This window comes from Aotus nancymaae, unplaced genomic scaffold (assembly GCF_030222135.1).
Source record: "Aotus nancymaae isolate 86718 unplaced genomic scaffold, 86718_ANA_hifiasm-v0.15.2.pri h1tg000010l, whole genome shotgun sequence".
Classification (NCBI taxonomy): Eukaryota; Metazoa; Chordata; class Mammalia; order Primates; family Aotidae; genus Aotus; species Aotus nancymaae.
This window is the reverse complement of record NW_026988421.1, coordinates 17,277,018-17,303,068: the sequence shown is the minus strand read 5'-3', so window position 1 is coordinate 17,303,068 and position 26,051 is coordinate 17,277,018. Positions and strand designations below refer to the sequence as shown.

General features: G+C 46.2%; 2 protein-coding genes across 9 annotated transcripts in view; one reads left to right on the top strand and one right to left on the bottom strand.

The window, feature by feature from the left end:
- HABP2 (hyaluronan binding protein 2) overlaps window positions 1-3,322 on the top strand; it is a 40,578-nt gene extending 37,256 nt beyond the window's left edge. The window contains exon 14 of the mRNA XM_012448015.3: window positions 2,162-3,322. The gene's annotated coding sequence lies outside the window, so the exon portion shown is untranslated. The remainder of the gene's footprint in view (window positions 1-2,161) is intronic.
- The window catches only part of NRAP (nebulin related anchoring protein), a 75,899-nt gene that overhangs the window by 654 nt on the left and 49,194 nt on the right, over window positions 1-26,051 (bottom strand). For 7 of the 8 annotated variants that reach the window (XM_012448009.3, XM_021676936.2, XM_021676937.2 and 4 more), the window contains 15 exons: window positions 25,802-25,906; window positions 24,915-25,022; window positions 24,260-24,373; window positions 22,331-22,528; window positions 20,557-20,661; window positions 18,556-18,654; window positions 16,976-17,080; window positions 16,555-16,662; window positions 15,397-15,708; window positions 8,352-8,456; window positions 7,467-7,565; window positions 6,043-6,147; window positions 2,640-2,747; window positions 1,031-1,342; window positions 175-306 (listed from right to left, as the gene is read on the bottom strand). In XM_012448009.3, coding sequence (XP_012303432.2) covers window positions 175-306; window positions 1,031-1,342; window positions 2,640-2,747; window positions 6,043-6,147; window positions 7,467-7,565; window positions 8,352-8,456; window positions 15,397-15,708; window positions 16,555-16,662; window positions 16,976-17,080; window positions 18,556-18,654; window positions 20,557-20,661; window positions 22,331-22,528; window positions 24,260-24,373; window positions 24,915-25,022; window positions 25,802-25,906 — 2,115 coding nt within the window. The remainder of the gene's footprint in view (window positions 1-174; window positions 307-1,030; window positions 1,343-2,639; window positions 2,748-6,042; window positions 6,148-7,466; window positions 7,566-8,351; window positions 8,457-15,396; window positions 15,709-16,554; window positions 16,663-16,975; window positions 17,081-18,555; window positions 18,655-20,556; window positions 20,662-22,330; window positions 22,529-24,259; window positions 24,374-24,914; window positions 25,023-25,801; window positions 25,907-26,051) is intronic. The other variant, XM_021676939.2, reaches the window with a different exon arrangement.

The window sequence follows — 26,051 nt, the reverse complement described above, 5'->3', positions numbered from 1 at the left end:
GTCATCTGCCTGGTCATCTCAGACCCATGAAATTAGGCACCTTGTTAGAGCTGCATTTCACATTTCTTTAGAGCTAGCTGACCTTTGGCCAAAAATAAACTTTAAAAAGAAACAATGAGTTTGTCTTTCCCCATGGCCTTGCAAGCCAGGGTGACTTTGCAGCTTGCTACTCACATAAGCTCCCCGGACACCCAGACTCCTTGCGTTGGCCAGTTCTGCAGCCCGCCGAGCCATTTCTACTTTGTAGGAGCCAGGAGGGGTCCAGCCAACACCTCTTGTCAGGTTCAAGTCTGACCTGTACTTGACCTTGAGGATAAGAGGGAAGCAAGAGGAATATGTCAGCAGGGTTTGGAGCAGTTTGACCATTAACTAAAGAGGATTAAAAAGGCAGCCACAAGATGAGACTATGTTGTTGGTTATAACAAGGGGAGCAAATTTATCATAAGCAGCGTCTCCCTGGCACGGGGGCCCCAATGTGCTGCGAGTCCGGCCGGCATGTCACTGTCTCTTGCATCTTCCCATTCAAGTGACAAGAGTTGCAATTGGGAGTTGGTGGGGGCAGTGACACCTGCTCCACACACTCTGTGGCCTTAGGGAAGCCACTTCCCAGGGAAAGTGCAAAGGCTGGGTTCATAACTACTAAGATCCCTTGGAAACAGTTGGGCATAGCCATCAAAAGCTTGGGCTCTCACTGCAAACCAAATGGGGTTCGTATTCCAGGTCTGTCATTTATGTGATCTTCAATAAGTCACTGAGCCTCTCAGAGCCTCAGGTTCCTCATCTGTAAAATGAGGCAGTCCTGGGGTTGGCATGAGGCCTGGAGAGCATTTGACACAGGACCTGGCCCACAGGAGACACTCAAGAAGTGGTCGTTATTGTTGTTATTCTTTCTGGCACTAAAGCTTAGGTGTCTTGGATTCTCTCTCAGCCTAGCTCCCCTGGAAGCTAACATGGAACGGGGCATTATGGCCACCTCTTAGGAAGAGACACCAGGGGAAGAGCCTCAGGGGAGTGGGTGGAGGCAACTCACATCACTCTGCAGCTGGTGGGCCTTCTGAGCGTGCCTGAGCCCCAGCTGCTCTGGGTCGCAGGTGGGCTGGGGCAGAGGCTGCCTGTAGTGCACATCGCTGGCCAGCTGCTGGCTCCTCTTAGCTTGAAAGAGGCTGGGCTGGTCCATGCGGCTGTGAAACTGAGACCGACTCTTGGCAAAGTCTTTCTTGTACTCATTGTCACTCTGGAGCCTGCCAACGTGGAGGAAATGCTTCATCCTTGGGTCATCGTTGACGCTGCGGTAGCCAATCTGCAGGCCTCGGTCCCGCAGGAAAGCCTCTTTGTAACGGAACTGCAAGTCAGAGGAGCAGAGGCAGGTCATGAGTGCCTACTTCCCCCAGGGCCAGCCTCACATATGGGGCCATCCCAGGGCATTCTCAGCAGAAGACTCAAGAGTGGGTTAAAGGCACAGGCTTTGGATTCAAGCAGACCTCGCTGTGTGGCCATGGGCCAGTTACTGAGTTTCTCCCTGAGCCTCAGTTTCCCCATCTGATAAAATTGGAGAATGATCTCCACCCCATGGGAGGTTGAGAGGATTCAACCAGATAGTAACTGAGCTTCATGTCTGGCAATCAGCTCAGGCCCACTGAGTGGTGGCTACTTGTATTATCACTATTATAATTAACACTCCAGCAGGAAGAGAAATGCGCCCATTCTGCCACAGGCCACTCTGCGTTTGATTCTTTCCAGCTTTCAGGGACCTAGTCCTGTGCTCCTCAAACCATCCACAGTGAAAGGTCAGTCCCATTTTGGTTTGCTTTTTACATTTCCAATGCATCAAAGACCATATGGTCCCATTGCATGTGGCTAGTATGTAGTCGTACCACTTTTATTTGGTAACACCCAACCTGGCCTTCACCCTGTTCAATGAGCTGAGTCCAGTGATCACATATTTGGCTATTACAATGTCTAATTGCTAAAAAAATTTTTCAAAAAATGCATGCTGTTTATTTTTGTACTTATCACATTGTGGACCAGCAGGAAACTTCCCAGGTGGGGCTCTGTCTGGCACCATGGATGCTTGTCTAGTCAATGGTGCCCTCTCTTTCAAAATACCTGCTATGTTCCAGACACCATGTATGATTTTGTTTTCATTCCTACTTTAATCCAGGAGACAAGATCCCTATTTCATGGATGTAGAAACTTAAGTTCAGAGAATATGAGCAACTTGCCCAAGACAAACAGCCATTTCCTAAGAAATGGAGCCAGGATTTGAGCTTGTCCATCAGGGCAAAAACCCCATCTCTTTCTACTCTACCACACTGAACTTCAGCTAAAAGAAGTCCTTTTATTACAAATCAACAACCCAAGCACATGTTCATGGACCTCTTGGTACTCATCCATCCTCTTTTAAGAGTGTCTCTCTGTAAAGAGAGAGAATGGGAATACAGCCTCCTCGACCCCAATTTCTGCCTAAGATGCTAGAAAGTACAGCCTATTTTTTTTCTTTCATTTAAAATACAGTATGTGTTTGGTTTTGGTGCAGAGAGAGATAATCTTGACAGGTCCTGGTGGTTTGCCTTTCAACAGAACTGGGAAAACCAGAGAAAAACCCATCCATGATGGTGGGAGAGAATATGGGGTCTTACATCACTGGCGATCTCCCTGGATGCCCGGGCAGTCTGGAAGGGGATGGCATCCAGCCTGAAGTCGTAACTGCCAGCCCGGGTCTGCTCCCAGGAGTTTCTGTAGACTTTCTAGATTGGAAAAACAAAAGCACGAGTAAGCAGGCGGTCACTCCACTGTCTTCCATGTTGCTGGTACTCAGCAGGGGTGGTTCCTAAGCTTTGTTGGTTCCCAGGATGGCAGAGCCTATAGCCCCATGTCCACCTTGGGGACTCCCTAACACTGGGATTGGTGGGGTTAGTTGTAAAAGGCTCAGCTCTAAGCCCCCAGCCCTCCCATTAGGCCCTGCTCTTGTGGGGCCTGTGATCTGCGGGTCTGGCTCATTTGCAACACCCCCTTGGTATCAGAAGCCCCCACCCCACTCCATCCTGTCTTTGTGTTCACTTTCAGTGCTTCGGGTTTGAAGCTTCTAGGTGCCAGAATTCAAGTTTCCAGAATCCAGTTTCCCCCCACATGCTGAAAGTGCTGTTCCTTGGGCCTTGGCACTCGTGTTCATTAGCTCCACTGACATCTGGGGGGGCCTGAGCCTGGCCTTGATGCCATGCCCCACACCATCCCTGTGAGGCATGCTGCATCTCATATACACCCCTGGTGCCTGCACGAAGGGAAGAGCCTTCACCTGAATTAAATTTATTGTCAAGAACCTGACCGAGTACCTGACCCATGTGTTTCATATCTTCCTCTTTCATTTTTTCCCTTTTCAAGTTGTTCTCACACGCCCTCTGGGAGTCTGTAATCATATCCTCTTAGTCCTCAGGTAGACCCACATCACCGATAGAGGCATCAAAATCTTCTGTGCCTTCATGTAGCTAATATATTTTTTTTCAAGATAAGGGAATGGCTCCATAAAAGGAGGCATCTGGAGATCCCAGTGGAGGGCTGTTCTTTATTCAGCCACAGAGAAGGGAGACAGCAGGAGAAGCACATCACCAACAGATGACAAAGTGACAGCCCCAGACCGTGTCGGTTGCTCACTCGTTCCACGAGCTGCGGCAGGTCAGGGGGCCCTTAAGAACCGTACTTTTGTCTCCTGGAAATGGAGGTCAAGGCTGGCGCTCTATTCTACGGGAGATTGGGGGGATTAAGCAAAGGAGGAGTGGCAGATGAAAAGCAAAGTGCCCCACCCCATCCCGCAACTGGGCCTGGAACTGAGAGGACCACAGAGTGCTTGGGCCAAGCATGGCGGATCTCGTCGTTTCTCTGTGCCGCAGATCACACCACCTTCACCTCCATCCTCGCCTCCGACTCCGACACCCAACGCCGCAAACCCTGAGCCAAATGTTCACTACGTTCTAGGCCCTGGAAATGCAGAAGCATTCATTGCTGGGATAAACACCTAACTGATGGATCACAGAGCCAAAAATAATTAGATTTACTGGGTCATCGCTGAGTTTAGCAGTTAGGACTGAAATACATACAGGAACGTTCAGATTCTGACAGAGTGATGATCCCCTGTAGCACTGGACAGCCCCACAAAGATTAGAGTAGCAAATAGAGTCAAAACCCTGATCACTGTCTCTAAGAGGCACACCGTGCCTTCTTAATAAGAACCCCCACACCAGATCTGGGCTGGTTATTGACACCAAACTTGATGCAACATCAAACTCCAATGTCACCCCACGTTGGTGCCCAATGCACCCCATCTTCTGAGTCTCTGTAACTCGGGGTCAACTAGAAAGCATGGCCCAGATCGGGGTCTCCGGAGTGTGCGGGCCTCCTTGCTCTGGGTGACTTCTCCCTGTGTACTATTTGCTTGGTTGTGATCACTTCCTCTCTGAGTTTTTTATTCTGTTGAGGTTTTTGCCTTGCCACTGGGAGTCTTTAGATTCCGTAGGCGCTTTGATTTGGAACCCTGGGCGTTCCTCTTCTTTATCACAGTGGGCACAGTTTTGTCCTCATCCTCACACATTAGAGTCATTTGATTTTTAGTTATTTCGGCTGCCTTACACATCTCAATGGCTTTCTTTGCCCAGGAAGGTCACTTTCCCTCCACATCTTCCTCACAGAGCACTTGATCCAATTGTGCGTATTCTACACGCCCCCGAAGAAGTGCTCTTTCAAAAGAGGTTCATGAGTTATCCATATCCGCATACCCTGGTGGCTAATTTCAGCTCCAGGACTCTGCAGACCGGCGCCCCTTGTGAGAGGGAAGATGCTTCTATCACCAGCCTGGGGTGGCTCTCCTCCTGAAGCCAGGCCCCAAATGCACTGGCAGCTTTATCCCAGTTTCTACAGCGATGGGCCTCCAATCGTTCCTCAGATGGAGGCCTTGCCTTCCCCCATCCTTGAAGCATTAATGAGATGGATGTTTTGTGCAGGCTCTGCTGAGGGGGAGGTCCTCTTCCCCAGATGGAGGTCAGCCCACCAGAGCTGCTGTTCTAAAATTATCCCTTGCACATCCCTCAAAAGCATCAAATGGTCATAATAACTCATATTTACAAAGCACCATCGCATTCACTGCATGGGATCCCACAGGGCTTTACAAACGCAACAAACTAATACACACGCTAACTAGAAGGCGCCTCACACCAACCCCTGCAAGGCAGCCACCTCTGGGGTGAACGGTAGCAGCTGTTGATCTGCACGGAGCCCCAGGACACAATGGCCAGGCCAGGGAGGAAAGAATGGCCGGACTCTGGGAGGCCCCATGCTGCCCCAGGCTGACACACTCAGCCTGTGTTATTCTGATCTGACAGTGTCTTTTGATTCCGCCGTCTCTCTACCTGTTATCCAAGGATCACAGCTTTGTTGGCCAAGCGGCCGCCTATTCTATTACAACCAGGGGCCTCCAACCCCTGCTAACAACAAGCCCGGGTTTAGGAAACAGCATCTTGGTTATGCACGCAAAGGGCACACGTCCAAGGGAAACGAAAGTATTGGAGGCCACGGTCCCATGCACAAAGGAGCGAGCTGCATTTGGACAGGATTGGCTGCCATCGCAGCATCTTTCCAGACTGTGGGGTGAGATTGAGCCACTCTGTCTCCAGTTACACTACTCTAAATGGCTATGGAGAGGGGTCCAAGAACAAAAAGAGCAGGTGTCTACACCCGTCAGGGCCAGGGTACCACTCCCCTCATGGTTACCCATCACATCACCGACGTCTTTGGAGCCATGCCCAAGTCAGAATTTTAGAGCTGGAAGGAATCTCAGGTTAGCTCAGCCCCGTTACCATTTTGCAGATGAAAAAACCGAGGACCGGTGAGGAAAGTGACTGAAAGTCACACAAACAGTTTCTCAGTTCAGTGTTCTTTCTGTTCTAAGTCCTTCTTCCTATAACTTTTTTTTTAAAAAAAACAAAATCCACATTGGGCACAGATTATTTTACAAACGTAGGCACACACTCCATGGACCACCAGTTCACTTACATCACTCAGATGCAGCGCATTGAGGCGGGCTCGGGTGAAATCGGGGTGGTCGGGGATCACGGTGTATCTGTGTAGGGATTCTGCATCTCCGGATCTATACACGCGCTGTGGGTAAGATGGGCTCATGGTAAATGGAGAACTCTGGGCTAAAACCACAGGGGAAAAGCAACTGACTGCCTTTCCTGCCCCTCCCACCTGAGTGCCTCCCGGATAGAGCAGAACCCAGTCCTGCCCATGGACCCACAGTGTCCCTCCAGAACCCACAGTTGGATGGAGGACACCTTTATGGCCAGGGCCAGATGGGGTGGCTGGTTTTAAATAGACTGTTAAAAATATTCATCAAGATCTGCTCTAAATGGGCCACAAACCAACATCATGGTTGACCATACCTGGGCATTTTACACAATAGAAGATGTGTAGATATTTCAGAGAATCATTGCAACTAAGCACTGGACATGCTTTTTACTAGTAACGAGATACAGCCTCAAAGCCTTTGTTATTCAACATAAATGGTAATAATTATAATATAAATCGTTAATAAGTTCTTTTTGTTATAAAACATCTTAATATATGTTCAAAAAATTAGTATTTTCATAGCCTGCCTGGATCATAGGAAGGCACAATTTTAAAACTTGAAGATTTATTGGGTTTCTATTTTTAAAGCAGTGATTTAAGAATTACAAACAATTTTAGGAAGTGTTTGAGTCTTATGTACTTTTAGAGGTGAAACTGTAATGTTCCAATCAATTCCCAAATTTAACTCGGGCTTTACAAATATGAACTGATCAGTATAGCAGTCGGGCTGTGTGTGAAGATGGACCAGCTCTGTCACTGTAGGTGTAGAAATGAATCCCTTAACAATTTCAGGGGGAAAAAAAACATTAGCTTCCTATTCCTTGAAATAAAGACAGGAACGAGGAAATGGGGCTAAATTATACGAGAGTAAAAGCAGAAAGCTTTAAATACAGCTGTTCCTCTTTTTTCCTAACCGGGTTATATTAAGCTTTTAATTCTGCTGCCATCTATCAACAAGTAACATGTATCTAGTGTTTGGCAAGGGATCATCAATAATACTTGGTATTATTGTCATTGTGATTATGAATCAAATCATGATAAGGAGCACTTATCGAGAATTTACTGTGTTCCCGTACTTGCTAAAAGCTTTCTGTGCCTTTATTTATTTAATCCTCATTTAATTCATTTAATCCTATGAAATGGTTGCTATTATTATCCTTCCCCCAACCCAACCGCCTCCAAATAAAGAAACCGAGGTTAGAAGGAATTCAGTAGCTGGCCCAAGACCATCCCGATAGTACAAAGAAGTTCTGCACGCCCATCTGTCCAGAGCCTGTGTTCTTAGACCTGGGCCCCTGAGCACCAGTGTTCCACTGCATGCCCAGGATAAATGACAAGAAAGCACCCACCTCATTGCAGTGCATATAGCTGTTCTTGGCATGAACCAGGTCTGGGGAGTCAACCACTGTGGTGAACTTGATACTGTCTGGTTTTTTACGGTACTTGGTCTATAAGAGAAAGACAAATATTCCCATGAAACACAGTCAAACATCATGCATTTTTTAGGAGGCAGCTTCACTCCACCTTCTCAGTACCAAACATGCCAATGATATTGTTGGAAAACAAGTCTCTCTTCTTGGTAGGTACCTGACAATCAAGAGTATAAAAAGATTCAAGCTGCCTCTGTGACAAGGAACATTTTACAGGTATTTACTCTCTTGAAGAAAGAGGTCACAAAATACTATGGAACCCCACAATCAAGGAATTCAGTAAAAGGCAGGATTCAGCATCAATGTGGCCCTGCTTGGACCCTGTCCAAATACATTCTGTTGTTAAGAAACTGAAGAAGGCAGTGTCACTCTCAAGGGAATTCCAGGACAGGGATCCCCAGGCTGTTAGTAGGGTAAGGAGTTCAGTTAATGTTAACTATTCCTGTGCAAAGTCTAACACTATCAAAAATCAGAAAACCTCCGAACACAGAGCCAACTCAGCAGATGGGTGGCAAGTACCTCCTCCTCTCAATACAAAGAATGGGCCAGTTTAGGTAACAATCATAAGTAATGCATTTATTGAGAACTTTCTAATACACCATGCCTTTAGTTCCTCAGCAGTGAATTCATTTGGAGGGAAACCTCATTCTGTCTTGGGATTTGGTTGCAAACGGCCCTCAAAAAATATTGAGAGTCCAGTGGCCATGAGGCCCTTTGGAATCTCCACTCCATAAACAGATTCCCTCTTCAAAAGGAAATGCTAGCTTGTCCTTGCCACTTGTGGTGGGAACAGGTCGATGGTACCTCACTGACGAGTTCTCCGGCCTTCTTTGCACTCTCCATCTGTGGGGATCTCAGCGCCAGCCATCCTATGCCCTTCATGCCGATCAGGTCTGACTTGTAGCGCAACTGCAGGGAAAAAAACATGGGCTTTATCAGGAGAGTGCCCAGGAATACTACGGCATTTCAAGAAGATCCTCAATTTGTAATAGCATTTGTGATAATGCTTCATCACAATATTTCAACATCTTCACTGGGAGTACATTCTGCACGTCGTCAAGTCAAACTGTTTGAATTTGTACATTCTGCCAGGAATTAATTAATGCATCACATACGAGATACAAAACGGTCCCACCAGTGAATTGGCAGGATTTAAAGCAGAGGTAACGACCTATGTGGATGACCACATGAAGACTGAGCTGAGATATGTGCTCAAATCCAAGCACCAGCTGGGATTATTTTGTTTCATTCTACCAGTGAGGCCATTACCCGCCTGCCTAAATAGAAACATTCTGTACACTGTTCAGGCTTTGAACTTTGGGACCGACCTGCTATGACTGGGAGCAAATCACTTTAACCAAAATGTGACTCAGTTTCTCTCTGTGATACTCGAAGTTCATAACAACCCCTCTGTTCTCATAAAAACACCTGCTGGTACTCAGGGCTAAGAGCCACTCTTTAAGTTAGATTTTTGTTCTTGTGACAGTGGTAGTGGAGGGGGAAATAAGTCAATTACAGCCGGACTTTAAAAACAGAAACAATCTTAGATGGCACCAGCTAACAGCAAGTAAACCATTTTAACTTCTTCATGACTCAGTTTACCACCTCCTCCCACTGTTACTCATTATGATTTGTTTATATCCCAAAAATCAGCTATGCCTTATTTTCTTTTCTCATTTTAAGAGCTCAGGAGGTTAGGCTACAGCATCATTCCTGGGAGAAAATAATAAACGGTGCTTTAAGACAATGGATCTAATTGGTAGCCTTCCCAATGCTGAATCTGATTACCATTCTTTGATCTGTCCACCGTTACCTACGACGAGACAGTCGCCTGAATGCTTCTCTTCTTCTCTTTATGGAAATTAGGCATTTTTTTAAAGGTCGAAAAAGCCTCTCTAAGAAAATCTAAAATTTGGATCTAAACGAAGTTGATGGCATTTCTCTAATTTAGATATAAGCTCTGCTGTAACGCAAAATATCACTCCAGAAATCAGCCTCTCAGCCTTTTTAGTTCTCTTTCATTTCAGGATTCACAGCGTTCCTCACAGCTGGCCTCAAAGAGGGTCTGTTTCTGATCTACTGTCTGCTGGTTAATGCCCCTGTGCAAATTCGACTGTGCTTTCCAACTGGTGAAGGGAGACATCACTCAGGCTCAGGAGCAGGTTTCAAAACCCCATGTCAGTAAGATTGCTTTTTATACCACGATCTTTCAGTCTACACCGGCAAAGCTTTTGCCTTGCACTCTGATAAAGAACAGAGAAAATTGGATAAATTTCTAAGTTGGAGAGAATAATCCTACAGGGCCTCTTCACAGCCGGGCCTTGCTCCTTTCATAAGCGAGATGAAGTAGGGAGCGCTCTTTCAACTTGCCTTTTGTTGAGCTGAACAGTACGATCCCAGGTAAGTCAGAAAGCAAGATGCAGGTTCCCCAAAGATCTGACTGTGCCTCCAACTCTCTTATAAATGGATTGTCTATTGATATCTCAGCTCCCAGCCCAGCTTTGACTATTCACGCAGACCCTAAAAACAACACACGTGCCCTAGACTTCATGATAAAAGAGGGGGCAAGGGGAGGGGAGTCAAGAAGAATCTGCTATCCAAAGATGGTTTCGAAGAAGGATTATAAGATAATGAGAGACCTTTCAAAGCTGCACAACTGAATCTGGCTTCCCCAGATGGCAGCCTCACTTTTTTCCCCTCTTACATACTAAGGTCTAGAAGCCTTCTTCAGATTCACACATGGGGTTACCTGGCACCCTCATTTTGGAGCACTGTGTTGCAAATGCTCAAGCTGCAGCTTTCAGCCCCTGAGTTCTAATACAGAAGGAATGATGTAAACCACTGTGCCCAGCAGGTGCCTGGGGGAAAGGATATCTTTGTCATATTAATAAGAAACATTACAATCATGACCTTGTGTAGAGTGGGGTTTGTTTTAGACCCATTATTTTATTCAGTCTTCACACCATCCTGCAAAGGAGCAGTTATTCTCTCTCTCTCTCTCTGTCTCTCTCTCTCTCTGGAGATGGGGTCTCTCTTGTTACCTAGGCTGGAGTGCAGTGGTGTGATCATAGCTCATTGCAGTCTTGATCTCCCAGGCTCAAGTGATCCTCCCACCTCAGCCTCTCAGAGTAGCTGGGACCACAGGTGTGCACCACCACACCTGGATAATTTTTATTATTATTTTTTTATTTTTGTAGAGATGAAATCTCCCTATGTTGCCCAAGCTGTTCTCTAACTCCTGGGTTCAAGCAGTCTTCCTGTCTCAGCTTCCTAAAATGTGAGATTACAGGTGTGAGCCCCTATGCCCAGCATAAGGAACAGTTATTCCAATTCACAGGATAATTTTGGTTTTCAAAGATTGTGCAGACTCTCAGCAGAGCCATCAGCTGCTGTACTGTGGGTGAGCCAAATCAGTAGTGGTTAAGGACAGATACAGAGCACCTGGGTTCAGAATCCAGCCACCTGGGGAAGCCAAAGAGACTGCACCAGGAGTTAAGAGGCAAGAGCTGGAAGCCCCACTGTGCCTCGTAGTAGCTGTACAGGCTTGAGCAAGTCATTTCCCTGCCAGCTGTGGCCTTGGGCAAGCTACTTAGATTATTGGTGCCTTATTGCCACATCTGTAAAGAGAGGAGTCATATTGGTACCCACCTAGATATTAAATGAGATAGTTTACACAAAATATTTATGCTAATGCCCACCCCAGGGCAAGCATTCCATACAGTTTAGTTATTGCTGTTGTTGTTATTTCTGAGGGAAAAACTGAGTCCTGAGAGCTTTAGGAGTCTACCTTAGGTCACACAGCTATAAGCAGAGGCTGGGGCTGTCTCCATGACATTTTCTGCACGTACCTTTCCAGACTCCCAGCAGCTTGGTCTGAGACCATGGAGGGAGCAGGGAATGTCAGACTTGAGAAGCACCGAAGAGGTGATGAAATCAGCACCTGTCCATGATACACCTTGCCTGGACCAGGCATGCATCTCAGGTGAATTTCTGAGTCAAGCAAGACTGGGCTGGACTGGGCAGGACTGGGCAAGACATGGGAATGAACCACAGCCATGAGGAGCTTAGCATCTCTTGGTCCCCTCTGGCCCTACCCAAAGCTTTCTTTCTGGCCTGGGGAGGGCAAGGTCAGGAGAAGCAGCTGAAGGCTGGGGCTGCTCCCTTGAGAGAACTCCTATTTAGTCCTTATTTCCTTTTCTGCATAACAGAACCATGTGAAATTGGAGCCATTGATAATGGTTACGATCAAGCTGAAGCCTCAGAACCAGCTGATCATTTCAGGGTCTCCTCTTCACAGCCTCCTTGAATCCAGACTCCCTGATTAACCAATTTGCAGCTTAAAAACAATGTATACAGAATATATGGTCATTTAAAATTTAAGCAATTAACTTCTTAACATTTAAAAATGTAATACATATCCTGCTTTTAAAATGTCAGTATAAGATTGCCAACTACAATTTCACGGAAGGGACTCTCCTTTTTAGATTACGTTCTCTCTACTTTTATTTTAGTGTGAAAATGCGCTTTCTATTCAGAAGTAACAGTGACATAAATGGTAGCTTAAGGTAGTGCTTGTTTTTCTTTTCCTTGTTCCTCACTTAGTAAAATAAAATTTGACATTATGTGGATCCCACCATTTAAAAGCCATTTTCCCATGAATCCCAAAGTCTAAGATCATGAGATCACAGCTCAAACTGGACTTCTTTGCTCTTTGCTTTCTCTTTTTCTTTCTTTCTTTTCTTTCTTTCCTTTCTTTCTTTTTTCTTTCTTTCATTTTCAAATCAAACCTCTTTGCTCTTTGCTTCTCTTCCTCCCTTTCTCCTTCCCTTCCCTCCCTCCCTCCCCTCCCTCCTTCCTTCCTTCCTTCCATTTTTTTTGAGACAGAGTCTCTAGTTCTGTCACCCAGGCTGAAGTGCAGTAGCACGATCATGACTCACTGCAACCTCTGCCTCCTGGGCTCAGGCCATCCTCCCACCTCAGCCTCCCAAGTAGCTGAGTCTACAGGTGTGCCCCACTGCACCCAGCTAATTTTTTATAGAGACAGGGTTTCACCATGTTGCCCAGGCTGGTCTCAAACTTCTGAGCTCAAGCAATTCACTTGCTTTGGCCTCCCAAAGTGCTGAGATTACAAGTGTGAGCCACCACACCTGGCCCCTCTTTATTTTTCTGATGGGAGAGATGGAGACCTAGGAAGGTAAGTGACTGCTCATGGACACACAGTGACAGAGCTGGGCTTCCCACACACATCCTTTGACTTCCAGCTCCACCTCCCATACTTTCCCAGGTGGCCTCTCTCTCTTTCCGGGGGTCCTATTCTGTCCCAGAATGTTTCTGTTCTCCCAAGAAATAGGCCCTCGACAAGAGGGTGGCTGGTTGAGCATCAGAGAGTCATGCTATGAGCTGTTTCTGGGGGTCTCAGAATTGCCTAGAAAGTGGAACGGCTTTGTAAGTGGAACATAGGCTGGCACTTCAGTAACTAAATCCCCTATGTGGGACCCAGATGCATGTGTCCTACTCCACACTCTGCCCGATGGTGAATGACATGATTTTGCAGTTTCAGCAAGCTATGATGAATAATTCAATGATAATTAAATTAATAAAATCATGAAATTATTACTGCAATTAATAATAATTGATTATGTGTTTAGAATACCCGACTTATTGCTATCTATAATTAAACCAGGAGTAGTCATTGCCCTGAAGGCAACCAGAATTGTAGGGGTTGGCGTAAGGAATGTATTCAAACAGCTAATGCTTATTCCAGTGTTTCTATGGATCAGGTATCATGCTAACTGTTTCGTATAGACCAGTTCTCCACTAAGAGCCAGATTCTCAATGGGGGATAACTTTGTCTCTTGGGGACATTTGTTTGGCAAGATTTAGAGGCATTCGCTGTCACACTGGGGGGGTCCTAGAGGATAAAGGTCACAGATGTTACTAAATATCCCGAAATACACAGGTCCCTAAAACAAATAATTAACCTGCAAAAATGTCAAAGGTACAGACGCTGAGAAACCCTGACACAGATGGCTGGTGATGTTCTAAAATGAGAGCACTTTCTTTCTCGGGATGCTGTGGGCCTAGAGAGGGTATACGAGGCAAGTGCCTGCGTCGCTGTGCAGCACAGTCTCATTGCTATTCTTGTCATGTCCCATGCCATTGTTACCATGTCTGAGGCTTGAAGAGGGCGTGGACTTGTCCCAGGTAACCCAACCAGTAGTGGGGTAGCTACGGTTGGAATCTCAGAAGCCTGACTCTAGAATCTTGCACCATGATGCGAGAGGGGCCAGCGCCTGGTGCCCTTGCTCAGGAAAGAACCTTCTGGAGGCACCCTCAGGGTCTATGTCTGTGCCATGAGGGGCATCTTCCCTACTCTGAGCTCCCTCCAAGAGAGGAGGATGTTTAAAAATGGGTTCTGGGCCGGGCATGGTGGCTCACGCCTGTAATCCCAGCACTTTGAGAGACTGCGGCAGGCAAATCACGAGATCATGAGATTGAGACCAGCCTGACCAACATGGTGACACCCTGTCTCTACTAAAAATACAAAAATTAGCCAGGCATGGTGGTGCACACCTATAATCCCAGCTACTCAGGAGGCTGAGGCAGAAGAATCGCTTGAACCAGGGAAGCCGATGTTGTAGTGAGCCGAGATTGTGACACTACACTCCAGCCTGGGCAACAGAGCAAGACTCCATCTTAAAAAAAAAAAAAAAGAATGGGTTCTGGAGCCCATCCTTCCTTGGCATTTCCCGCAGGACCTCATCCCTAAAACAGGAGTAACAGCTGTCCCCACATCAGAGTGCTATAGCAAGTTTAAAAGCAAAGGCGAGCAGTTAGTGAGAGTCAGTGGTGGTTACTTTCCTATCATATCACCACCCTTGTTCTCACTGCACACAGCCTAGCCCTGCTCAGACCCTGTGATTCCATCCCCACTCACTCACTTGCTTCACTTCAGCCTCACACAGGCCAAGGCTGCTCCTGCTCAAGTCCTTGGCCTTTGAACTTGCTATTCAGTTTGCCCAGAGTTCCCTATCCCCTTCTGTCTTTTCCTTAAGGTTTTTGCTCAGATATCAGCTTTTGAATAAGAACTACCCTAATGTCCTATTTTAAATGGCCCATGTGTGTGTGCACACACACACTCTCTCTCATACCTCCTGCCCCACTTCCCTGCTTGCATGTCTCCATAGCATGTGTCACCATTGACATATTACGTATTTCAGTTATTTACCAAGTTTATTTCCCTCTAGTATAACAGTAGTTTCATAAGCACAGGAATTTTTTTACTCTTTTGCTAACTGCTGTACTTTCAGGGCTTAGAATGGTGACTAGTATACATAAGGTGCTCAATAAAGCTTTCTTTTTTTTTTTTTTTTTTTTTTTGAGATGAAGTCTTGCTCTGTTGCCCAGGCTGGAGTGCAGTGGTGCAATCTCAGCTCACTGCAACCTCTGCCTCCCAGGTTCAAGTGATTCTCCTGCCTCAGCCTCCCTACTAGCTGAGATTACAGGTGCATGCCGCCATGCCTGGCTAATTTTTGTATTTTTAGTAGAGACAGGGTTTCACCATGTTGGCTAGTCTTGAACTCCTGACCTCATGATCCACCAGCCTCGACCTCCCAAAGTACTGGGATTACAGGCATGAGCCACTGTGCCCAGCCCTCAATAAAGGTTTGTTGAGTGATTCAATGAATGATTCCAATCTAGATGACACAGACCCAGCAAATTGTTGTTTGGGGAAGGCAGATAGGGTCAGGAGGGCCCAAAAGACTAAGGAAAAAGCAGAGATTGACACCCAGGCTTGGTGGGAGGAGGAAGGCTGGGGCTGGTTTGCATTCCACAAGGCCACCCCTACCTCACTCTGCAGGGCATGGGCTTTCTTGGCCCAGGCCATCTTCAGGTCTTCAGGCAGTGCTGTGAACTCGTGGCACTGTGTCCTGTAGTTGTGGTCGCTGGCCAGAGCCTGGGCCTTCCTGGCATGGACCAGGTGCACCATGTCCATGGGCAGATGGAACTGGGCTTGGCGGCTGGTCGCCCCCCTCCTGTACTGAAGCTCACTCTGCAGCTGGCCCATGCGCCGGCAGTGTTGAATCCAAGGGTCATCACTTTCACTCTGGGGCCCTATGAGTTTCCCTCGTTCCTTCAAAAAGTCATGTCTGTAGAGAAACTGTAAGGAAGGGCCGGCCGGTCAAATTCCATCTGTGCATTTTCATTGCAAACTCTAGAAAAATCACTTGTTCTTACACTAGGAGGTGATGATTATAAGAAAAACCACAGTGGGGTTGGCCTGAGAGTGTGCCTTCCTCCCTGGGGGATGAACAATTAAAACATTGCTCCATTCTTCCTATCTAATTAAAATCAGATCCTCAGAATCAAAGGAAGGGCTTCACTCCCCTTATATGTCCTATGGCCAAAAGGAATTTATCAAAAAGGGTAAAAGAGAAACTTGTGCTTTATCCATTCGCACTTGGCAAAACATTAAACCCAAAAGACAGGATCCATTTATTTGAAGTCCACATTTTTCTGTGATTTGTTTGTGGGAAAGAGAAAGTCACCTTCATGTCCCAAAGCTATGGGCGTTATCAACAGAGTGGCTGAAACACAGCCGGCAAATCCTAACACCAACGCGTGAAACTACAGAGAGCCAAGAGGGAGACGTGTTCCGACTGAATTGCAATTTCTATCGGGAGTTCTCGTTCCAAATCTGGGTGGAGTTAGAAGACAGGCAGTTCATGCATTACAAGGGGACCGTCGCCTAGACGTTGCAATTAGAAATAAATCATCATCTCCTTCCTGCTACAGACCTTTGCCTGAATTTAGCTTCTGATTAACAGAGCCTTTCTTTTCCCCCCTCAGTCAAGGAATCTAATTCATAACTAATATATTCTGCAGGTGACATCCTGTCTCACATGGTTATAGATTTGCTTTAATTCAGGAAAATCAGCCGTAGACATTGTTTTACATGAAGTTAACAGAAATTAGGCAAGATGGAAGGTCATATCATTCAACTCACATCACTGGCTATGTCTCCAGAGGCCCGGGCAGCCTGGAAGGGGAGTGCTTCTATTGTCAGCTTGTAGCCTTGAGCACGAAGATTACGCCAAGACTCTTTGTATTTTGCCTAAAGTGGGAACACATGTAAATCTTTAAAACAAAAAAATTACATGAATCAACAAGCAAAGGCTAACCCTTTCATTTACAGTACAGTGTTCCAGAATCTATTTCTATTTTGTGGAGCAAATCTCATTAGCACACACCCTGAGTACACTCATGCACTCGCATTTGTGAGAAGGTATATTTAATATGGGCATCTAAACTATACATTTTAAAAAGTATCTGTGAATGCCAGAAAGGTCACTGTTGGGTCACTTCACAGATGCAGACATAACACAGCTTTGGAGCATGCTTGAACTTAAGCAACAAGAAAGGCTTACGTCACTCAGATTGGCCGCATTGGTTTTGGCTCGGATGAACTCGGGCAGACCCAGGGTCATTGTATACTGGTGTCTTGCATCCTCTCCAGCTGCTTTATAGAGGCGCTGGGCCAAAAAAAAAATAAAAACCATCATCATACAAGGAGATAAGTGCTCTGCATTTCTGCAGTACTAGAAGTCTCTCGATTGCAGCTGAGGAAACATGACAGTAAAAAATCATTCATTGTGTCACGGATACATCTCCAGTCTTGGGGAGGGTGTTTATTTCAATAAAGACAATCTTTCACGAGTCAAATCGAGTGAAGTAAAATGAATATGTAAGGAATGGCAATGTGCTTTGCGGAATAATAGGCCAGGAAAGAAACATAAATTTAAGAGTACTACTGAGGTTCCTTATATTGTAGACTTTGTCCTTGAGGACACAGCATGAAGCTAACAGAAAAACCTGGGAAATTTAGGAGGAGGGAGGTAGAAGAGACGCCTCCAAACCCTGGCCTATCCCCTTTACTAAGATCCAGGATCCTTTCCACTGGCGAATCACACCAGTGCTGCCCTGGATGGCCTCATCTTGTACAGAAGCATTCATTCTTGTGATTAGAAATGGGTCTATGATTGCCGAGTTCTCTAAGGCCAGAGGCCATCAGAAAAGGCATCGTTATCCCACAGCTCCCAGCTCACAAAGTAGGCAGAAAAGATTAAATAGGAATTTTAAAGTGCTACTATCACTCTAAAAGATCATGAATTTCATCCCTTTGGACTTTCTTATCCCAAGCTGCCATTTCTTACTTTTCAGCTGGAGCAAGTGGGAACTAATAGGGTAAATAACCAAATCTCAGCTGACTTCTAGAAGTTAGAGTCAGAAGGAGAATCTTAAAAACTAAAGATGGAGTCAGAAGGAGAATCCTAAAACTGAAAGGTGGTTCAAAATGTAATTCTCTGCCAAACTCACCTATTTCAAACCCGTAAGAGAGCCACTAAGAAGTAGAACCAATGAGCCTGGACTGATAATTGATGGAATGAGATTCCTTCCTTTGCACCCACCCTCTCTGGATGTATGAAAGTGTAAATTGCATAAATAGTGAGTGAGAAGAGGAGAAGGTAGAGAATTGAGAAGCCTGACAAACATCTTACAACATAACTGTCCTTGAATAACCAGAAATCCTCCCACATCAGATTGACAATGTAAAATTGGTTAGCCAATATTTGCCTAGATAGAACAAATGAATCATAGACCAGCGCTTCTCAGACATTCATGTGCTAAAGAATCATCTTATGATCCTGTCAAATGACCATTTGGAGTCAGTAGATCTGAGGTTGTGTATTGCTAATATGCTCCCAGGAAATGCTAATGTAGCTGGTCTGGGATCGCACTTGGAAAGTGAGACTGCAGACTATCCCAGATTCCCAACTGGGCTTTCATTTCCTCTGGAAAATGTTTAGGCTCCATATAATGACATTCTTTTATTTCCAAACCTCCACATAAAGATCCATGCTCTTTCTCATCCCATACACATTCACATGTATTTTAAACAATCTAGCAGTTTTTAAAAAGACCATTCCAAAGCCATCAGGAGATTTACCTCGTTCGTAATCTGGTTGCAGAATTTTGCATGAAGGAGGTTGGGAGTGTCTGTCACAGCTGTGTACTTGAATGAGTGGGGATGCTGCCGATATTTACTCTGAATTCACACACAAGAGGGGAAGAAGAAGACTCCGTAAGGGATAAAAAACAGAAGCAGAACCAGTTCTTTAAGCATTAGCTATAAAGCCTCGTTTTGCAAAGGCTACAAGTCTATCACTCTAGAATCCAGGTTGTCACCTGCCTTTGTGACCCCAAAACTCACGGGGATGAGGAAGCAGAGAGGAGGACAGGATGGATTGAAGCAGACACTTCTCAATTGGAAAGAGAGATTTCGTCCTTTGCCACAAATGTGAACATGACTATTTAAATTTGTGGTTTGTTCCAGATCTTTGCTGGACAGAGCCCAGTGCTCCTCCACCTTGCTGGCATACCACAAACTGCAGCTTTAAAAAAACAGGCATGCTCGGCATGGTGGCTCACACCTGTAATCCCAGTACTTTAGGAGGCCCAGGCGGTGGGATCCACTGAGGTCAGGAGTTCGAGACCATCCTAGCCAACATGGCCAAACCCTGTCTCTACTAAAAAATACAAAAAGCTGGGCATGGTGGTGCACATCGATAATTCCAGCTACTTGGGAGGCTGAGGCAGAAGAATTGCTTGAACCTGGGAGGCGGAGGTTGCAGTGAACTGAGATCACACCATTGCCTTCCAGCCTGGGTGAAAGAGTGAGACTCTGTCTCAAAAAAGAAATAAATAAAATAATAAATAAATAAAAATAAAATAAACACCCTGAGAGACTGGGATTCAGTATATTAGTCAGTGGGGCTCAGGCCTCTGCATTTTTTTTAATGTTTTTTAAGATTCTGATGAACCACGAGGTATAGAGACCTCTTTAGAGATTTCACTGGAAAAGCAAAGCATGAGGTTAAATCTAAACTTCCCTAGTAAGCAAAACATAAGCTTATCTGAGCACTCAGGCTGAGTGCCGAACACCTATTACTTCCAGCACCTTCCATGATGCCCTCTTGTCCTTGCATCTACCATGAATAAAAGTCCCGTCTCAGGGGTGAGCAAGATTCCCCAGGAAATCAGGAAGCTTAGACTTCTAAGACTTTTGTATTTTTAACAAAAAATTATTACCATTTCAAGCTTGTAGTAACCATTTCATATACAGCTGCCACAAGAGCACAGTGCTTCAATGAGTGCTATTCCTCACAAAAATTAAAAGAGAGGGGTCTGAGTATACCCATTTGACTAATTAAGAAGTGGAGGCTCAGAGAGGGGTAGGTCACTGGCTTGAGGTCACACAGCAAATCAGTGCTGGCTTGGAATGTCAATCTTTCTTGTTGGTCTTCAAAGCCTGCTTTGTTTGCATTGTACCACAGGGCCACTCTTCAAAGGGACACAGGGAAAGAACATCTCATGGGCCAGTGAATAATCCTTATATGTTAATAGAGGAACTGACTCCATATCCTCAAAGCTGTCTTAAATGGCGAGCAGTCTGAATGGAGAATCCAGTAAGAAAAGAAAGGTCAGCCCAGGGGTTAGGCAGTGAGTCTCCACTGCTAAGAGTTTAACATCCAACTAGCTTTAGTGGTAAGAAATGAACCAATTGGCTGGGTGCGGTGGCCTACCTCTGTAATCCCAGCAGTTTGGGAGGCTGAGACAGGCAGATCACTTGAGGTCAGGAGTTTGAGATCAACCTGGCCAACATGGTGAAACCCTGTCTCTACTAAAAATACAAAAATTAGCCAGGCATGATGGCACTCACCTGTAATCCCAGCTACCTGGGAGGCTGAGGCAGGAGAATCGCTTGAACCCAGGAGACAAAGGTTGCAGTGAACTGAGATCACGCCACTGCACTCCAGCCTGGGTGACAGAGCGAGACTCCAACTCAAATTAAAAAGAAATAAAAGGGGAAATTAAAAGGAAAGAAACAAGCTGATTGTCCTCTGCTGTGGCAATGTCCTAGACACCCAACACCAGCATCCGCAGTTACCTCACTGATGAGTTCCGACGCTTTCTTCCTCCCTTCAATCTCTAAAGTGCCTGGAATGACACAGGCAACACCTCGCATGAAGTTCAGGTCTGACCGGTACAAATTCTAGAAGGAACAATAGATACAAAGAATCAGAAAAGCCAAATTCTCAGAACAAGGAAGCAAAGCGAAACCAGAGGTCTCATGACACAGCATCTGACAGCGGCATAATTAGAACTCAAGGCTGAACCCGTCCCTCCGGATACATGAAACTCAGCCAACGCACAAATGCTTCTTGGTAAATGCTCACTGGTGGGGAAGCAATGTAGGTCAGAAGAAAATAATTCTGCTGTCACTTGTCTCAGAGTAGCTGTTCCAGGGAAGCAAGACAGATTTTTATTTTAATGTGGGCTATCAAAAAATAAACACTGAAGCGGATTGTGGTTAGAAAGTCAGTTGTCTTGGGGCAAATGTGGAAATGGTCTAACAGGTCTTCTAAAACAAAACCCAGCAGCAGCGGGTGGCATTAATTAATCATGGGTTAAGAAAGAACTAATAAATAAATCCAAAAGAATCTGGCAAAGCCCCGTCTGTGTCCGTGGGGGTGAGGGCGAGTGTGTGTACCTGCATGATTTGGGCTGACAGTTTAAAGACTCCCCAAATTCACTCCCCTTCAGCCAGTGAGGCACCCCCTGGGTGTGCTGCCTTCCAATTGCTATCATAACCAGAGGCAGGGCAAGCGGGGCTCTGCTCAAGTGACAAACGGGCCCCCAGGATGAGCGTGGCAGCTCCCTCGTTCCTACAGCTGCTCTCAGGTTCCTGACAGTTTATGTCATTCAGTAAACGCTGTACACAGGCGTAAAATCCAAACAGATGACAGACACCCAGATCTGAGTGCCGCTCAGATCGCAGGCACTGCCAGACCGGGAAAGAGGTTTTGTGTGGAGTTTTCTATTCCAAAGCAGGCCCATTACCTGCAAATCTCATAGCCTGGAAACCTAGCCAGCTAGGAAATAAGGTGAATAGTGAACAGGATGTAGATGGCTGTTGGGAAGAACGTCCTCTCTCCTTGGGAATGAGGAAGTCTCCAGTGCTTCCTGACCCTCCTGGGCCTGTCTGCTTCAGAAATCAGGCATCAGGACTGAGAAATGCATGTCAGAGGAGTGCAAAGACTCCTCAAAGAGATCCAGGAAGGGTTTCCAGGGCCCTGATTTCCTTCTCTCCCTGAAGTGGGTCAGTCCTGACAGGCTCTGAGCAGCCTCTCCCAACAGGTCCCAGCACTCCTCAGAAGATGGGTGGCACAGGAATGCATGGAGCACCAAGAGAATTCCTTCCTGCCACTTGAGGCCAGAGGCAATACCACTGGCAAATCTTAAACATGCAAAATCATGAACCTTGAGGGCATCTTTGTCATTTGAACCTCAAGTTCAGATCCCAGCACTTCCTTTCTCATGAGAGCTGTGTGATCTTGGGCAAGATATTTAACTTCTCTGCATTACTGTAATTTCTCTGTAAAATGAGGATAAACTATCAATACAGGATGATTGTGAGATAATGCCTAAAACAATGCTTAGAGTTCAGCAAAAAATAATAATAAATGGTAGTTGTTATGATTAGACTTGTGTAGCTGTTCTTAAGGGCTGTGGAGGAACTCTCAGGCTGGGTTTCAAAAGAAGACTTGGGTTTAGGATTTCTCACTTCTAGAGACTTCACTGAGCCAACAGAAGCTTGGGGGTCACTGCCTTGAGGTCCTAAGAGGAGAAGGGCCCCCTAGAGAGACGCCAGGTCTCCTTACCTCGCTCTGCAATTTGTGAGCCTTCTTGGCACAGCTCAGCCTTAGGTCTTCTGCCAAGGAAGTGTACTGGGGCAGTGGATGTTTGTAGTCCTGGTCGCTGGCCAGGGTCTGAGCCTTCTTGGCATGCACCAGGGCGGCCATGTCCAACGGCAGATGGAACTGCGCCTTTGAGTGTTCAAAGCCTTTCTTGTAATTCACCTAGAGGGGCAGACAGAGCAACAGCAGCTATTTCAAAGCCACCATTTGCAATGGGACCATCAGGGAGAGCAACTGCAATGCGATTGTCCCGAGGTAAGCCCAGGGGAGGTTCTTGGCAGGCTCCGTGCTCCTTTCTTGCAGAGACTGGCCTAATAAGCAGGGCTTGTCTCTAGGCCCTGACACTTACCACCCTGGGCTCCTGGACGCCATTGATCTGGACGAAGAAGGATTGTGTTTCCCCCATTTAGGGAAAATAGAAAAGTTCGAGGAACAGTAAATAATGTCAGTGATTCCCTTGCTCAAATCTTTAGCTCTCTGTTTTTCAGAGGCAAGAAGATGCATACCTCCCTGCCCACCATATTTTTTTTCCCATCACCCACTCAAGTTTGGGCACTAGTGAGATATTCTCCTCTCACACTAACTTAGGAAGAGCTTCTTCAAAGCATTCAGTGATTTTCCTAGTCAACATGGGAGCCAGGAGCGGTGGGGAGGATACTTGGAGAGTCAGTCCTCAGGGATGGATATTCCCAAAAATCCAACACATATCCTGGGAGGAGAAGGGAAGACCCATTCCAGAACATAGGTTTCACTATATAATCCTTGGAGGAGCTGTGTTTAAAGGTCTCAGAAACTCACTTGGGGAATAATCAGATGCAGAATCACCACCTCTTCCTCATCTTCCTCTGTCCTTCCATTGTCTTTCATTGCCCTTCCTGACCTCCTACCCCAACTTCCATTCATTCTGTCCTCACCCCTGGCATAACGCCAAGAACAATTCATATCCAACCTCATATTCTTAGGTCAGTAGCCCAGCATGAAAAGGAAAAGAAAGTTGTAAATGGGGAAACTGAGGCAGGATACAAAATGGCAGAGAACATGTGAAGCTGTGGAAAGATCATGAGAGATAAAGCTGGCTCCATGGGCTGGCTCTATCCAATCTAGCTGACCTTGGACAAGGGACTGAACCACTCAGAGTTTGTACTTCCCTATCAAAAAATAAGGAAGAATGACAAGATGGAGTTCCTAGAAATAGTCTGACAGTTAACTGAGACACCGCATATAAAAGTGCTTAGCCCTCTGTAACACACTGGATACAGATTTCATCACTGATGTTAGCCAACTCACATACGTGCAAAGAGACAGCACCTGCACACATTTGCCAGCCTCCAGAGGGTCACAACCAACAATGGCAGGGTCATTGCAAACTCAGATGCCTACAGGGGCCAGGCAGGTAGCATAAAGGAGTAAAGCAGGAAGTGAAGAAGAGGGTGGCTGCCCGGCCCATGGCATGGATCCCTTCTAAATGGAGCTGACAGGAAACCACTTCAACCAACTGCAGCCTTAAGGAATCCAGGTCCAGCTTCTGGCCAGAAGCTTAACACTTTTATAGAAAATTGTCCATTTTTAAAAATTTGCAATGAATCCACTCTGCAGGCCAAACGAAACACCTCTGGAGGCCAAATCCAGCCCACAGGCCCTATTGGTGGCCCCTGGTCAAAATCATAGAATGCCCAGCCCAGAAGGGAACTAAGGGGTCAACCAGTCCAGCACCTCATTTTTATAGAGAAGGAAGCTGTTTCCCAGAGGGCACAAGCGATTTAACAATGTCACATAGCAAGTTAGCAACAGAACCAATACCCACATCCAGAAGCACAAACGATGTGCAGTTGCTGTGCAGTGAGCATTGTCAGGTGGGGGGCCCGCAGCCCTGATGCCTTTCCTCTGACTTACATCACTCTGCAGTGAGGTCGCATACACTGAATGTGCAAGGCTGATATCATCTTCCAAGCTCCGGGAGCCAAGCATCTGTCCTTTCATTTTCTCAAATGCCTCTTTGTATTTGTACTAAAGGGAAAGAGAGCGGGAGAGAGGAACAGCTCAGGGATAAGGGACACAGAATGGAAGAGGTGGGCATTGGGTGAAAATGTTTTGTTCTTTTGACAGTAACTGGGTGAGTTAAAAGAAAATGCGCGGGAGTCGTCAAAAGGTCTATTCTTTCATATGCAAGACTCCCAATGACTAAAGGGCTCAGCTGTGAAATGGCAGGATGCATTAGCACGTGGGCGGCCCGCGCTGGAGGAAGGTGGGTACATTGTTAGCCATCTCTTCATGTGGACTCTCTTTATGAACACCTTGGCGGAGGGTGCATTTCATCTGCCCAGAGTCTATGTTTACAGTCCAGCATTTGGCTTTGTATCCCAGGCTGGGGAATTTTTTGTTGCAAGATATGTTCTTTCTCACTGGTCATTATCTGATTGCCCTGACACAGTCAGTTCAGAGAGGACAGGGAATTATCCACAGGCAAAAGAAGGCAGGGGTTAGGGGCAAAAGGAGTGAAAACTGGTTAATGTTCAGCATTGTCACAGGAATGGGGGTAAATGCTCACATCACTTATAATTTCACCAGAAGCCTTTGCTGCTTGGAATGGAATGGCATCCAGCCTCAGTTTATAGCCGCCGTCTCGAAGTTTGCCCCAGGACTCCTTATAACGGGTCTGTCGGGAAGAAGTGCACAAGGAAAGACCTTTAGGTGATCTGGTGGTTTCCTAAACTCTGGCTCACCAAATTGGAAGGCTTGTTTGTGGTGGGTCCCTTCCCTCCCTGGTCAGTTGGAGTTAGAGATCACAGTGGCTCAGCTAAACCCATGTGAGTTGGATCCTGTCTTGTGCCCACCTTTGGAGGTGGGCAGGGGATAGGGTTGGCGGGGGATGGGTTGAGGCATAGAGGGGAGGAGTTAAAAGCAAGGGCTTTAGAGTCAAACAGACAGATTTTTCTAAGCAGCAATTTGATTGGAAGAAGAAAGTATGAGCTTGCATTTGCATAGTGCTTTATATGTCAGATAAAGAAAAGTCAGACGTGGCTGTCAAAGAACAGAAATGGCGATTAGGGGAGCTGATAGAGATTTTGGGGAGGAGAAGTAGAAGTTCAGCCCCAAGTCTCTCCTGTGTATAGCCACTGCATATACTCAGCTAGATCTGATGTCCCCACTTTCCAGCTCCTCCAAACCAATGCTCTTCGAACTAAGCAGAGTGTTTTCCCAGATCATCCTTTCAAATGAGCTGGACTCTTCTGCAGGACCAGCTACATAATGTGCAGAGCCCAGTGCAAATGAAAATGTGAGGCCCCTTGTTCAAAAACATCACATATTTCAAGGTGGTGCTGGCAGAACATTAAACCAGCTTGGTGGCTTCTGCGTGCAGGGCACTGTGCGCATGCGCACGAGGCCAGCCCTGCTCTCCCGCCATTAAAACCAGAGCCCTTGGGTCAGCCTCACCTCGCTGATATTCATAGCATTCAGCTTGGCCAGCAGGACTTCAGGGAGGTCAGCAGTTGGTGTGTAATGATGCTTTATGTTTTCTCCTTGTTCCCTGTATAATCTCTGTGGATGGAAGGAGGTTTTCATGAAACCTACAACCCATTCCGTGCAGCCATCAGCCAGGTTACACTCCAAGAGACCAAGCTGCTGCAGCGGCCACCTCCTCATAGAGACACGATCTCAAGAACCCTGCCATCACCCAGATTTC